Genomic DNA, 15,607 nt, shown 5'->3' on the forward strand with positions numbered 1-15,607 from the left:
TGTTAGTTATGCATTTATTATGCATCAAAATACTATAATGCATATTTGATATTATGCAGGGACAAGTACCTTTCTGGTTTAGCGATAAAGCAATGAAATGCTCCATATCAGGAACAAAGTAAGATTCTGATATGTAAACTTGTTGAGAAGGTTTAGGTTAAGCTCTAGCCAGGGGGATTTGCATATTCTCACTGCTGCCCTTCTTGGGCAGAGATCAAAGTACTATCAGCTCAGTGGTATTGTTTGCAATTACTAAAGCAATGGATTTTCAGACATTCCTGAAGAATGGTTTGAATTCTAATAAGTTAACTTAAAAAATATTCCTTTTTATAATTTCAGCCAAATGCATCTTTTGAAGGCATGCATTTATCGTAAGCTCCAAGATATAGGGCATCCAATTCAGAGAAAAACGTTTTAAGACTTTCTATCTTTCAAATCCCTGGCTACCAGAACTTCATTGGAAATACTTTCATTTTCTGCAACTCCGGAGTTGTGGAGATGAGCTTATAATAAATTCATTATGTAATCTTACAGGGGAATGTGTGCTATCTATACTACTGCTCCGTGTGTCTTTGAAATAAAAATGCTCTAGTATTTATTCATTAATATCAAAAGTGGAACATTAACTTTTTTTTTTAAATAAAGTATTTCTAGGATAATAACATCCATGCTTCTTATGATGAAAGAAAACAGGTTTTATTGAAAATCTGAAAGTTTTTCTCATATCATAACAAAGAAGGGCCATAAAAATTGAATGCTAGAAATCTTAAGGTTAAGATTCTCACAACAAAGTTTAGGATTAAACATTTTCAGCTTTATCAAATCTTTACACATGAACATCCATAATGGAAATGGGAGAATTCTTGATAAAGGACGCAAAAGAAAACTCACTCTGAAGTATTACCCTGCAAGGATTTCCATGTTTGCAGACAAATTATTTTATTTTTCAATATATTTCACAAAAAAGGAGAAAATACAATAGCATTATCAAAAATTAACTATTTTTACTAGTTTTATATTGATGTGTTTTTATTGAACAATAAAGATCTACTATGTCATAAGGTTATGTTTTTTATGTTAACTCTATGAGCTTGAGGTTGAAGTTTATCTTTTCTCTTGCATTTGTGCATGAATTGAATATACTCATAGAGCTGAACGTATTCATTTTTTGCTTGAAATAACCACAACATTTTATGAAAGAAAGTTTCACACATTTTATTTTGAGATTCCAATGAAATTTCCCATGTATGGCTCAACCTGACAACAGTTGATGGAGCATTGTGAATGTGTAAAACTGCAGTCACGTGGAATATATTCTGTATTTCCGAGGAAAATATATTATGCAGTGTCCTTGTCGCCTCTTTCTAAATTTCTAAAAATAGATTTCCCTTACTTGAAAAGCACGATCGTCTGTGAGGTCTTGTATGCTGTATAGTCTTACAAATATAACAAAATTATTACAATTTTTATTATGTTTGCTTGTTTTTTCTATGTTCTAACTACTAACCAGGGTCATATAATGCTTCATTGATTTAGAAAATCAAACTGCATGGAGTAATTGGGAATTTTGATCTATTTAGAATAACGGAGTTGAGCCACTAGTTGCCACAAAGTGGATGGATGATGCTTTGCCTTCTCCATTGACTATAGTGGAAGTATTTTTCACTCTCCACCCTCATGGCACACAAAGGTGCATTGGATAGGCATACCATAGGGTTTTTCCTTATACTTAACCCTGCAAGAAACTCTGTGATGAGAATGAGACATGAATAGGTACCATACTTCCATCAGATGAAATTATTACTGTAGGTCACCTCCTCAGCTGTGGAAAGACTGTAGGAAGAGATGGACACTCACTGTCCCATTTTAATTAACAGGGGGTCCTTAGTACGTCTTTTTTAGAGGTTTAACTTGTTTATTCATATTTCATGTTCACTCTAAAGTGAGTGTAAATAGGTGTTAGTAGTAGTGAATATGCAAGTAAGACATGTCCAATACATGCCCACTACCTTTTCTTTTTCATCAATAGGCCACAAAATTACACTTAAAATGTTTTTATAATTGTAAGTAAATAATAAATTAATCACTATAATGTAGCATTTTAAATGTGAATTAAATTATAATCTATAATTACATAATTTGGTTTATATTAATCATTTGGTGAATGGCACAAAGTATGAAATACAGAAAATTCATGAAAAAATACAAAATGTGATTTAATAACCTGTTTCTTTATAAAAAATAATGATCTGTGGACTACAAATGGAGAGGTTGAGGACTTCTACACAGATGCAAGCTCTTCTGAACTAGCTGTCTTTCTTTGATGTTAGTTATTTCATGTTCCAGATGTTAAATTACATCCCATTTGTCCCTGATGCTTTTTTCTTTGTCTGTTTTGTATCCAAAGTGAGTTGTTCTCTAGAAGTAAAACATGAAGCAGGCTAGAAATATATGATCTTTTTATTGAAGAAAGGAAACAGGGAAGACGAAAGGGCACAAACTAAATAACACTTGCTTTCTGCCATTTTCATTCTGTTCTGTTTGTATCTATATCAGTGGTGTTTTTTTCACATGGCAGTATACTTGGCACACAGGTAGATTGGCTATGGTATATGTAAACGATAACAGAAATTGAAACAGGAGCTGTAGTATTGAATGCCCACTGCTTGCACACACTGCTTGCCACTGTGTTGAGCTTAAGACATGCTGCCATGGCACATTTGGTCATTATATAGGTATAACTAAAATAATATTTTAAATAGTACCATTTTATGTGGAAGAAAAAGAATTGTCTTTCATGTATTTTAGATATGATATGGGGAAAATGTTGTAACTATATATATATATATATATATATATATATATATATATATATATATATATATATATATAGTCCTTCTGGGTAAGGAATAGAAGACATTGGTGTTGATAGATGTAGCCGTGACAAGTGACAGCAGCATCAGGAAGAAGCAGTATGAGAAGCCAGAGAAGCACCAGGGCCTAAAAGAAGAACTAGAGAAGATGTTGAGAGTGAAGGACAAAGTGGTCCCAGTGGTCATAGGAGCACTGGGCGCTGTGACTCCTAAGCTGTTAGAGTGGCTACAGCAGGTTCCAGGAATGACAGCAGAACACTGTCCAGAAGAGTGCAGTGACTGTGCAGAACCCCCAAACCCCAATGCATCTGGAAGGTGACCTGAAGTTGAGGAAGACACATACCACCCGTAGGGATGAGAAGGGAATTTTATAATTAGATAGACAGACAGATACTGTATAAAATGTATGATAGACAAAGCTAATTACTTCATATATTACCTGTGTTTTTTATTAATGTTCTTATTATTTTGTATATAATATTATAAATAACGAGAAGTGGAACACAAACAGGAAAATGCATAAGAAAAAAATGCATGGACATGTCGAAGACTCTGATATGTGATATCTTCCAGTGTCTGGATTTGATGCTAAAACTACTTTGTGGTACAGTTGTATTTAAGAAGGAAAAAAATAAACAGGACCTACAAAGGACTGTATCTGTGCTGAATTTAATAAAAGTGAGCAAACTGGGTATGCTATGTATGCTGCATGACTCCACAGGGGTTGTGTTATCAAGACAAACATGACTGGTTGAGAAGAGTCGAGACAGGCGCTGATGTCACCAAATTGCTGGCCAGTTGTGATAGGTTATTTCTATGAAACTTGACAACTTGAACTCCACCCTGAAACAAAATGATAATAAAAGGGATTGCGACAGCACCAAAACCTGTTTATTCATAGTTACCAAAAACCTTCAAAAATTACATTCTTGGAAGGATAGGGGCAATGCAGAGAAAGGAATTAAAGTTTTAGTTACAGAATTTCAGGTTTCTGTCATTTTTCACTATTGAATGCATTATACTTGATAAGAGCTTTATGAATCAATAATGGAAGGCCCCTACCTTCATTTCCCTCTAGTTCTTAGAACATTTCAAATCTCTTTATAGCCATTTAAATATATTTAATCATACAGAATTTAGAGCTATTATTTCTGGACATGGTAGCTTAGCTATTATAAAAATACTAAAACCATACAAATCTAATTACATTAAATTAGAGGGATTACTTTCGAACCTATCATAATTTAAATACATTTCAAAATTGCTTTACTGCTGAATTTTTTTAGAACCATGAAGATTGACATTACCCATGCAAAAGTTCTTGGTCAATGTTTGGTAGATAGAGATAAAATATTGCACACATGTATTGCTCTGATCTTTTGCTCTAAAATATTGATAGATATTTGTAAATGTACAGCTTGAAGATCAACTGCTATTTCTCATGCCTTTCAATTAGGTTCTTCCTCGGCAAACATGTGGTCTTTTCACTCACACTATTTTCTACAAGGAGTATCCGGGTGGTCCTTCTGAACTTGACCGAAGTATTCAAGGAGGGGAGCTTTTCTTTACTCTTGTTTTCAATCCAGTAAGTACCCTAACAAAACTTTACATTTATTACATAATAAATACTTAGCAAGTGTAATTGTAGAAAGCTACAAAGATAAAGCGGCTGTAATATTATTTGCACAAATGTTTTTAGTAACGTGGTTTTTCCATGTAAACTAATCAACCCATTACTTCTCCTTTGTTGCTCTAGTGTAAGATGAGAATCTTACACCATTTATTTCCAACTACTTACAGAATTCTAAATTTGGTCAGGTACAATGAAAATTAATTAAAAAGATGACAATTTGGGAATTGCAACTTAAATTACATTTTATGAATGTAACATTTTATTTCCTAATTTTGTTTGATTCTGCTGGTTAATTGTCTCAGATTTGATGCCTGCTCCCGCACATTTTATTTGTATCAGAATAGATAAATGTAACTTAATTTCCTCCAGAAATGTTCTGTGCAAAGCTCGTTGGTGGGGTACTGGAAATTGCAAAGTAGCTAAGCTACTTGTAGAAAAAAAACTTCAGACAGGGCTTGTGTACAGAGGTTGAGGAACCGCTGTGTAGTGTTGTGTGCTAGGGGAAAGACCTGCGTGATGGGATGCTGGATAGTGTTGTGTTTGCCAGTGATGGGCTTATGACTAGTATCATGTACAAATAGGTTGATGGATATGGGTATTGCATGCAGGGGGTGAGGGGCTACCTTCTAGTGTATGGGGGGAAGCATATAGGGATAGAAAGCTGTCAGAGAAAGACAGTAACACATTTTTTAATGAAAAAACTGCATACCATTTTAATGACAGACAGAGGCTCAATTTAATAAAACTAAAATGTTAGCTACAACAAAGGACTGTGGGATCACATGGGTAAAATCCACACTCCAAATCTACATCATCCCAACGTCATGAAAACAAGATTTGCTGTTGATTTTCAAATCGCATCTACTTTACTGTGCTACATTTAAGTTGAGTTGCTGTCACGTGCACAGTGGAGTGTACAGTTGTCACGATTCAAGCAATGAAATTAAGGAGGAGCCTTGATGCAGGGGATATGTTGGACTGTATATGTATATGCATAAAAAATAACTGGTAGGTATTAGCTGCAATACACCAGGGCTGGATAGGATAGTATTGGCCGGACTAGTAAGTGCAAAACAGGCCAGGCAGGTAGAACAAACTGGAAGCTCACAGACAGGGCTGGAGCTGGAGAGTCCACAGAGGAAGGCGTGAGGCAGGATAGCACTCAGATAATGCGCTGGGCACACGGCAGGACAGCCCTTGGAGAAGGCGCTGGAAACACTACAGGATAGTACTTGGACAGAGTGCTGAGCACAAGGCAGGATAGCCGTTAGACAAGGTGCTGGGCACATGGCAGGATAGCCTTCGGACAAGGCTAAGTGACTCAACTATTAACAAAAATGCAGGAACTAGGATGCAGAAAAATGGCAGCAGTTCCTGAACTGATAAGTAAATATTTGAAATATTTGGCTGTAGCAGAAGGTAATTTGCCGAAGAGCTGGAGGGCAATACAGTGAAGCAATGTGGAGGTTCCTTGCTAATTTGAGGCTGCATGTCTGCAAATGGAGTTGGGAATTTGGTCAAAATAATGGTCTTCTCAATGCTGAGAGGTACAGGCAGATACATATCCATCATGCAATACCATCAGCGAGGCATCTGATTGGACCCAAATATTTTCTGCCGAATGACAGTGACCCCAAACCTACTGCCAATGTCATTAAAACTATCTTCAGCTTAAAGAAGAACAAGGAGTTCTAGAAGTGATGGTAAGCCACACACAGCCCCAATCTCAACATCAAAAAGAGAGAAAAGCAATTGAGGCTGCCAAAGTCAACAGAAGAACGGTTCATTCTTCAAGATGTTTGGAACAACCTACCTGTCGAGTCACTTAAATGTGTGCAAGTGTACCTTGAAGAATTGATGCTGTTTTGAAGGCAACGGGCAGTCACAACAAATTCTGATTTGATTTAGATTTTTCTTCTGTTCACTCACTTTGCATTTTGATAAAAATAAACTATTGACATGTCTATTTTTGAAAGCATTCTTACTCTAAAACTTTTGCACAGTACTGTTTATGTATATATGAATATGCACTCTAACTTTAGTGAATTAACTGACTAGTGCTTAGGCATCCTTTACAACCTCAGCAGAGATCCAGATAAGACATAAAAAAGAATAAAGACATCTCTGATGATTTACTAAAGATTGTGCAAATGTGACTTAGCAGATGATGCAAGTTAATGATGCAAACTAGGGCATACTTTAAATAGAAAGGCCAAATATTAATAAAAACAAAAGTGGCAAGGGATGTAAAATCCCAGTAGTGTTAACGTATTAGCTGGATCTTATTGTTTCATTAGAAATTAAAAATAACCCTAGACATACATAGAAAACAAGAATCTGTGCATCTCAGTCATATAGTGGAAAGTAAATTACATACAACACCAGTATTTTCACTGACACTAACACATACCACAAATCAAATCTGTTAATCTAAAATGGCCATAAAAGGTGATTTATGGGATTTCATCAAGGTCTCTTTTAGTCTCATGAATCTTGATTACCTTTGCTCATAATATCCACCAACCCGTAAAAAAAAAAAAAAGCGTGATGCATTGCAATCAACTGGGGATGTAATTGGAACATAGCACAGAAATTACAGAAGACCATTCTTCTATATTATGGAACTCAGTAACCAGAAACACAAAGCTCTGGAATCCTAAAGCATATATGTTATTGGTTTTTTTTAAATGATATTAAGTACATTTTCACCTTATGCTAATGTTAACAGATTTTAATCAGCCCTCATGAATATTATTATATTAATAAAATAATAATATTTTTTTTTTTGTAGAGTGAGTACACCATGGTGTGCCTGGAGCAGGAGGCTATAGTTCTGATAAAATCAAAAAGAACATTAATAGACAGTTAATTCTGATATTTAACAAAGCAAAACTAAAAAAAGTATACCAACATGAACACACACCTATGGGTAGAGCATTATAGCACTGTAAAAGGAAACAGGGCAGCCATCAGAAATCTTGGGGCCCAGTACAGGCTTAATGACTGGGCCTCCATGCCCCTCCCATCAGCCTGCCCATGCCCATTGTCCCACCCATTGCTCCACCCACCACTCCACCTCATAATATTGCTCACATAAGCACACCTTATGGAAGCCGGGGTGAGCCTAGGGCTAGTGGCATCTGGGCGCAGTATTTCTTCAGGGCCCAATTATGACATACATATATGCCAACATGCAAACTCTCTCTCACACCGTACACTTACATACACATTCTTTATCCTGCTCCTCTTCTTCCCCCCCCCAGGCACTACTAACCCTAGGCTCACTCTTGACAACACCATATGCTGCTAGACAAACTCATAATAACATTGTACAATGATAACCACACACATACATGCTAATACCAAATACTAGTACACATGCACTCATGCTAACACTATACACTTACTTACACACTTTAACACTATACAGTAACAGACTTAAAGAAATCATTGGAACTGGTTAACATTCCTCTTCATGAGTCTACCATATGCAATACATTGAACAGGCATTGCTTCAAAGTAAATCTACTTTCTGCTTCTTCAAGATCTGGGAACTCCTCTACACAGTGTTTGTACTACCACAGTTCACGTAATTCATGTTACGTAAACCCACTGGATGCTTTGGTTCCCTGGCGTAGGGAAGATTTAATTAGTCCTAATTTCCAGCAACCGCGATTATGAAGACTGCTTCTCATGCATGTATATCACATGTGCAGACTGTGGACTGACACCACATGGCGTCACAAAATAAATCCATGTCCACACCTCACCCATGTAATTCCAAATAATACACTTCTATTACTAGTGACTCCATATACATACATGCACATACACTCACTGGCAACTTTATCAGGTACACCTGTTCAATTGCTTGTGAACACACATAGCCAATCACATAGCAGCAACTCAATGCATTTAGGCATGTAGACGTGGTCAAGACAACTTGCTTAAGTTCAAACCGAGTATCAGAATGAAGAATGGTGCCAGAAGGGCTGGTCTGAGTATTTCAGAAACTGCTGATCTACTGGGATTTTCACGCACAACCATCTCCAGGGTTTACAGAGAAAATATCCAGTGAGCGGCAGTTGTGTGGATGAAAAATGCCTTGTTGATGTCAGAGGAGAATGGACACACTGGTTCGAGATGACAGAAAGGCAACAGTAACTCAAATAACCACTCGTTACAATGAGAATACCATCTCTAAACGCACAGCATGTTGAACCTTGAAGCAGATGGGCTACAGCAGTAGGGTGCCACTCCTGTCAGCTAAGAACAGGAAACTGAGGCTACAATTCACACAGGCTCACCAAAATTGGACAATGGAAGACTGGCAGAACGTTGCCTGGTCTGATGAGTCTCGATTCAAGCTGCGACATTCAGATGGCAGGGAAATGAAACTACATCCATATTAACAATCACTAGGCATCTAAGGTATTCATCATCATCATCATAGTGTGAAATAAATTTTCTTCTAGTAAATGTTTCATTCATTAGCTTGTTTGTCTAATGGAGCAAAACATGTGTTTAGAGTTTATAAGTACTGAACATAAAAGCATTAAGGGTAAGCAAATGCTCTGAAAAATACCCCTTGTCTTATAATTCAGGTCATCTTCTAATCAGACCTCAAATAGCTGAAAAAAAATGTCTGCTGGGGCCAGGCTGCTTACCGGTGCTTTGGTCCCGAGCAGCGTCTCTTGTACTAGCAGCAGGAGAACAGGAAGCCAGCAGAGTCATCACATGACTCTGCCCCCCTCCTTCTTCCTCTGGGGGCAGGACAAGAGAAGTTGCTTGCATAGCCGGGCCTCTGCAGAAGTCTGCGAGTGAGAGATCTGCAGTTCAGGTAAGGGGTGGGGGAGGGTTTATGAGAAAGTATATGTGGAATGAATGAGTATTTAAATGTTTGTCAATGAGTGTGTGTGTGATAGCATGTGTAAGGGGGGAGGGGGTAGCATGGCATAGGGAGGCTGTAATCACACTCCTATCATCCCCAGGTTCCAGCATGTATTGGCTGCCTGGGCTTGATAGGAGTGTGATTGCTGTTATACATATATCTCCAGAAATGCCTTTTAACCCCCTATATGCCACTCTGCCTCATGATAAGCCTTTTCCTAAATTAATATTTAGATTTTGGGGGGGTCGTCTTATAATCGAGTAAATACGGTAATTGGGAAATTGGTGGTCATAGAGTTTGGTGTAATCCAGAGACAAAATTTAGAAAGACTTAAGGCATTGTCCAGGTATATTCACAGTCAGTACCACAGAAAAATTAGCGTACTGCAATACTAACCATCATCCTGGGATATAAAGAAAAATACTTTATCACTTTCAATAAACAAATCGATGTATCTGCAGCTTTAATGCCACCATGTGCATCATATGAACACTCAGTGATGTATTGTGGAAGCCAGTGAATTACTGTACAAAAAATACTCGTTCTCTAATTTGTCTTATCCATTGGATCTGATAACTCTGGAAAGTAAATAATGGCAGACTCTATTTGCATCCTTTCAAATCTAATTTGGTCCCAGCTTTGTAATGTTAAAGGGCACTGAAATTTCCTGTTCGTGACAGATGCGTCCTCGAAGGCTATTCAAATGTGTACAGTACAGACAGATAGTCAGAGAACAAAGTGTACCCCTGGGCATACACCCTCATCATCAGTTCTCCAAAGACATTACATTAATCATTTGTATTCAGTGCTTGGGTGACTGCAAGCAAAAATGAGATCTAAGATTAAAAATCTAAAAATAATAATAAAAGGCTGTTTTGTGCAAGAGAGAATATTAAATACTCTTTGTACATATTACAAATGCTTTAGGGTATGAATTCATTGAGCAGCTTGTAAACACACTAATTTAAAAAAATACACGGAATTGTTAAAAGGACAATCTTTATGTATGTAATCCAAAAAATATTATACAATTCTTAGACACAACATATTGTGCGGCACACATATTGTGATGTTTACCTTAACATGTTTAGGTAATAATAGCTTAGTCCAATGAATTTGGAACATGCGCTGTTCTGCAATATGACATATGGGAACATTGGAAACCTATGGAAATTTGCATTAATTGCCTTGATTATGCTATTTATGGGGCCAGAAGAATGATACATTAGGAAAGTACAAAGGCAAATATCATTAGGTAGAACATTAAAACATATTAGTTCCTGAAACCTTTATATTTTCATCAGATTTTACTTTATTATCAGCAAAAAGGTACATTAAAACATAAGTGCAGTTAAATACATGACATAAACACTGTCCACCTATTTAGTGGACTTGACTAAAAAAAAAATACATAAAATAATTCTCTTAAATATAAAATGTGTAAAGCATTTATTAATGAAACAACTATGTAAATAATAATAAGTAATAATAATAAGTAAATATATTTTTTTTATACATTTCAGAACCTGTAACAGCCAATACTTGTTAAACAACAGGGGTTACAAAAAGGTGATATTTTCTTCTTGGTACCATAGAGACAATTAACTATTTTATGGTTTTTCCTCAAGCTTGGCTTGTGGAGAGTAAGGGAGTATGGACAGTCTCAAATTCCTCCCTAGGTTTAGTATGTTTGCCCCCTTGGTTTTTTTTTTACTTTTTTATGTTGCTGGTAAGTCTGGCTTGACCTGTGCACTGCTCAATAAATCCAACTAGGGCCTTGGCTCTGGCTTGTATCACACTGCCACCCGTCTCTTTCACCTATACTTACCATGCCCTAGATGTCCACCCTAATAATCTTTCCAAAAGATTTTGTCCAGAAATTAGTGAAGAAAACAGACAATATTATTTGCATATCAACCAAGGAGAAGAGCAGGTAAATAAGAATCTGTTCTGCTCCAGTCTGTGAACTAAGTCTCTCTGGAAGGTCTACTTATTTAAATATATGCCACCTGTTTTTGGCTCAAGTCTGGTATAAGTACCACAAAGCTAGCCTCAACATTGGTAAAAAAAAGAAATCATTTAAATGAGTAATGCTGGTCTGTGTAGATCAAAATTACTTGACAGTCCGGAGTATCCATAAGGCCACACTAGCCATGTACTGTAAGTCATGTGTGGCACCATGGATTTAAAAGAGGGGAACTGGGAGTGGTGTTTTACGACTTATCTATTTCAATAAATAAATAATACCTTTTGATGATCATTATTATTTTATGGTTTGCTGGGGACGGTTAGGAATATTCAAACCAGGGTAAGGTCATCTAAGTGGCCCATTCATAAAGCTGTCCTGCTGTGTTCGATAATACACTCACTGTGTTGTCTAACATGCATTCCCACAGAGGCATTTCATAGAATTCCCCTTAAAGAGAACATAACGGATCCAGTTGGAGTATAAATGTTGTCTATAATCCTTGTTACTATAAACAGCCTTGTGGTTGTATGTGGAATTACAAGCAAAACACATAAAAGTGTCTTCTGCCAACGATCGACCCAGAGTAGCCCAGAGGCCTATTGCACCCTTTTCTACCCCCTCTGGAGGTGTGCTTGTGCTTTAAATATTTATTCAGTTTGTAAATGGTATGTGATCCAATAACAAAATATTTATGACTATACTTAATTATGAAGATGATTGTTAGAAAACAGTCAACATACTTTAAAAGTCACTCCTGTTTTTTTAATTTATATATTGATTCTTAATTTGTTAAAAATGGCAGATCAATGGTATTGGAAGCACAAGGTTATAGTGTAAGTAATAAAGATCTGATCTTAATAGACTTACAAGTCTATTACGTTAGAAAAAAGAACTGAATATTTCTTCCCAGTCTTGCACCTTTTAAAGCAATTTTCTGCTGACCTCTCTGAGGTTCTCGAGTCTTCATAAGCGCAGACAAGTCTGTTATGTGATCAATTTGGGAGACAAAAAGTCAAAAAGATGTACAGTTACACATGCTACCTGGCTTAAAATGTAAGTGTTCTCATACTGTCATTACAGCTATATACAAATAGCAAAGTTAGGTAAGACTTTGAAAAAATGCCTATTTTCTCCTTGTTTTTTTATTCCCAACACAAAGAACATTAATTACATTCAAACTGCAGGTGCTTGTATTTCAATTGAAGCAGACACAAAGAATTGTATTGTAAAGAAGCAAAATGTGCAGCATACTGAGTCTCAGAGCAGCAACATAGATACAGTGAAATTACTTAACATGGCACAATTAAACTATTCTGTGCAATTTCCTTTTTGAGACAAAATGATAAATTTGCTTGTAAGAATATTGCCTATAGAATTTGAACTTGAAGTTGCAAGTCATCTATTCTTCTGAATGCTAATCCTGTTAAAACTGCTTAAAAGATTTTAAAGTAGAAGAATATGTAATAGGGCATCCTTTACATTCAATTGACTGGACCATTGCTGAGATATCCTGATCCCTGCCAGATTACTGATAATCAAAAGAACTGCTGATCTAATTTAGTTTGCATGTTAACACACTGTGTCACATTCAGTACCATATATGTGAAAGTATATAGTATAAAATGATTTGAAGAAATATGTTGTTCTGCAAACCCAGAAACTGTGAATATATATAGATTTTTTTATAATGTGAAAATGTGCCAACAATTTCAATGAAATTAGCTTAATATAGACCATCGCTTTCATAGAATGAAAGAGAGCATGTGCATGTAAAACCTTTTGCGCTAGTAATTAATAACAGTACTATGTTTTCGATAGCATATGCCTTAGAACTTGATGTTCTAGAAAATACAACACTACTGTCCAGAGGTGATTCATTTATTGTGTATTGGTGATAGGCAAAAAGTTCAAAGCATGGTAGAGTAACATGCATGAAAATATGTGTGATGATCTCAAATGGTTCTATACTGTCAGAACTACTAGTAAAATATTAAGTCTAAAAGATATGTTGATTAATAAAATTAGCTGTACCAAGAAAGGTACTGTAATTAAAATGCATTGAAACACAATGTACCAAATCTGCCCCCTTGTGGCAATATAGATAACTGCAACTGTCAAAGACTTCCCTCTGTTTTTCAGATCAGCATCTTCATGACCCATTTATCTAACTATGGGAATGACCGTCTTGGTTTGTATACCTTTGTCAATCTGGCCAACTTTGTAAAGACATGGACAAATTTAAAGCTGCAAACTCTCCCTCCTGTGCAGTTGGCACATAAATACTTTGAGCTCTTCCCAGATCAGAGAGCCCCTGTCTGGCAGGTGAGTTTTAAGTACAAATATAATGTGAATTGTTAGACCATCAATTCATAGAAACCATTATTTTGCTCCAATTATACTATGTGGTTTGCCCTGGAAATAAATATAAGGTACTTTATACAGAATGCATTCCAGCCTTTGTGAATACATAGCACATCACACAATTTCCTACATATTCCAATTCCTCTAGGATGCAAAAGAGAAAACTGATATGGTTCACCGTGATTATATTCAGACAGTTCTTGAATTGTGGAAGTGAGCCAAAATGCAGCAGATAGAATAGCATTTTTTTTTTCATTTTCTTAAACTCTTTCTAAAAAGCCTGAGGATATGAACCACACTAGGCAAGCTTTACAGTTTAAATTGTGCAACCCATACTGAAAGCTACTGAAAATGTATTCTTTACAGAGTTTCCATCGCTACTCTTTAAGTTTCATAATTTCTCATGGGCCGAACAAGCTGATTATATGCTTTGCATTTGCAAGTTAAGTCACAATGATTTGACCCCAAACATACAGCCAAAGTCATTAAGAACTATCTTTAGTGTAAAGAAGAACAAGAGGTAATGGAAGTGATGGTATGGCCACTCACAGAGCCCCTATTTCAACATCATCAAGTCTGTCTAGGATTACCTGAAGAGAGAGAAGCAACAGAGGCTGCCTAAATCCATAGAAGAACTGTGGTTAGTTCTGCAAGATGTTTAGAACAACCTTCCTGCTGAGTTCCTTAAAAAACTGTGTGCAAGTGTAGCTAGAAGAATTGATGCTGGTTTAAAGTCAAAGGGTGATTTTTCTTCTGTGTACTTTGCATTTGGTTAAATGAAATAAATAAACTAACGTCTGTTTTTGAAAGCATTCCTATTTTACAGTATTTTCTTCACACCTGCCTAAATCATTTGCACAGTACTGCATATATTTAGGAGATGGTAAGCTATTCAGGAATATCTTGTGCAAAGCAAACTATGATATGAAAGACATAGAAAAGGATAGGATTTATTTTCCTATATGTATATATATATGTAGTGCTAAACAGATGTAGATTGCCCATACAATCCATGTTGGTGACAGTACACAAGATATAGTATATGCACAAATAGAAGGGGTTAAACTCCAAAATTATTCTAATGAAATATAATATAGTTAGAAACTACACAGTAGGGACACAATATGTATATAGGTTGAACTTGATGGACTTTGGTCTTTTTTCAACCTTATGAACTATGTTACTATGTTACATATTTCCAGATGTGCACCTCCTGGCTTTTGAGGGCAACAACTTGCATTGCTCTATTTGTTATTCTGGCTATATGTGAACACCAGAGGTGTAACTAGAAACCACAGGGCCCCAGTGTGAAAACTGCCCCTTGGCACGCCAACTTCACAAGCAATATGTGCCACCATTGCCCCCAAACAGCTTGTTTGTGCCCCCTTTGCCCCCAAATAGCTAGTCTGTGTCACATTTTCCCCCAACAGCTTGTCTGTGCCATCTGTTCCCCCAAAGAAGTTTGTGCCACCTTTGCCCCAAACAGCTTGTCTATGCCCCCAAACAGTCTGTCTGTGCCATTTCTGCCTCTTAAACAGCCTGCATGTGCCACTCTGCCCCTAAAGAGTCTGCATGTGCCACCTCTGTCCCCTGAACAGTCTACCTGTACCACATCTGCCCCAAAAAGCCTGCCTGTGCCACCTCTGCCCCTAAAGAACCTGCCTGTGCCACTTCTGCCCCTTAAACAGCCTCGGTGTGCCACATCTGCCCACTAAGCAACTGACCTGCGCCACCTTTGCCCCCCAAATAGCCTGTCTATGCCACCTCTGCCCCAAATAGCTTGCATGTGTCACCTCTGCTCCCCTAAATAACCTGCCTGTGCCACCTATACCCCTGTACAGCCTGTCTCTGCCACCTCTGTTTCTACACAGACTGCCTGT

General features: G+C 36.9%; 1 protein-coding gene across 1 annotated transcript in view; it reads left to right on the top strand.

Annotated features, from left to right (window-relative positions):
* LOC149289356 (bifunctional heparan sulfate N-deacetylase/N-sulfotransferase 3-like) overlaps nucleotides 1–15,607 on the top strand; it is a 62,405-nt gene that overhangs the window by 27,275 nt on the left and 19,523 nt on the right. The window contains exons 5-6 of the mRNA XM_089490699.1: nucleotides 4,330–4,458; nucleotides 13,506–13,688. Of these exons, the coding sequence (XP_089346825.1) occupies nucleotides 4,330–4,458; nucleotides 13,506–13,688 (312 nt within the window). The remainder of the gene's footprint in view (nucleotides 1–4,329; nucleotides 4,459–13,505; nucleotides 13,689–15,607) is intronic.

Source organism: Sceloporus occidentalis, unplaced genomic scaffold (genome assembly GCF_023333645.1).
Source record: "Sceloporus occidentalis isolate IW3139 unplaced genomic scaffold, rSceOcc1.0.p SCAF_46, whole genome shotgun sequence".
In the NCBI taxonomy this organism is placed as follows: domain Eukaryota; kingdom Metazoa; phylum Chordata; class Lepidosauria; order Squamata; family Phrynosomatidae; genus Sceloporus; species Sceloporus occidentalis.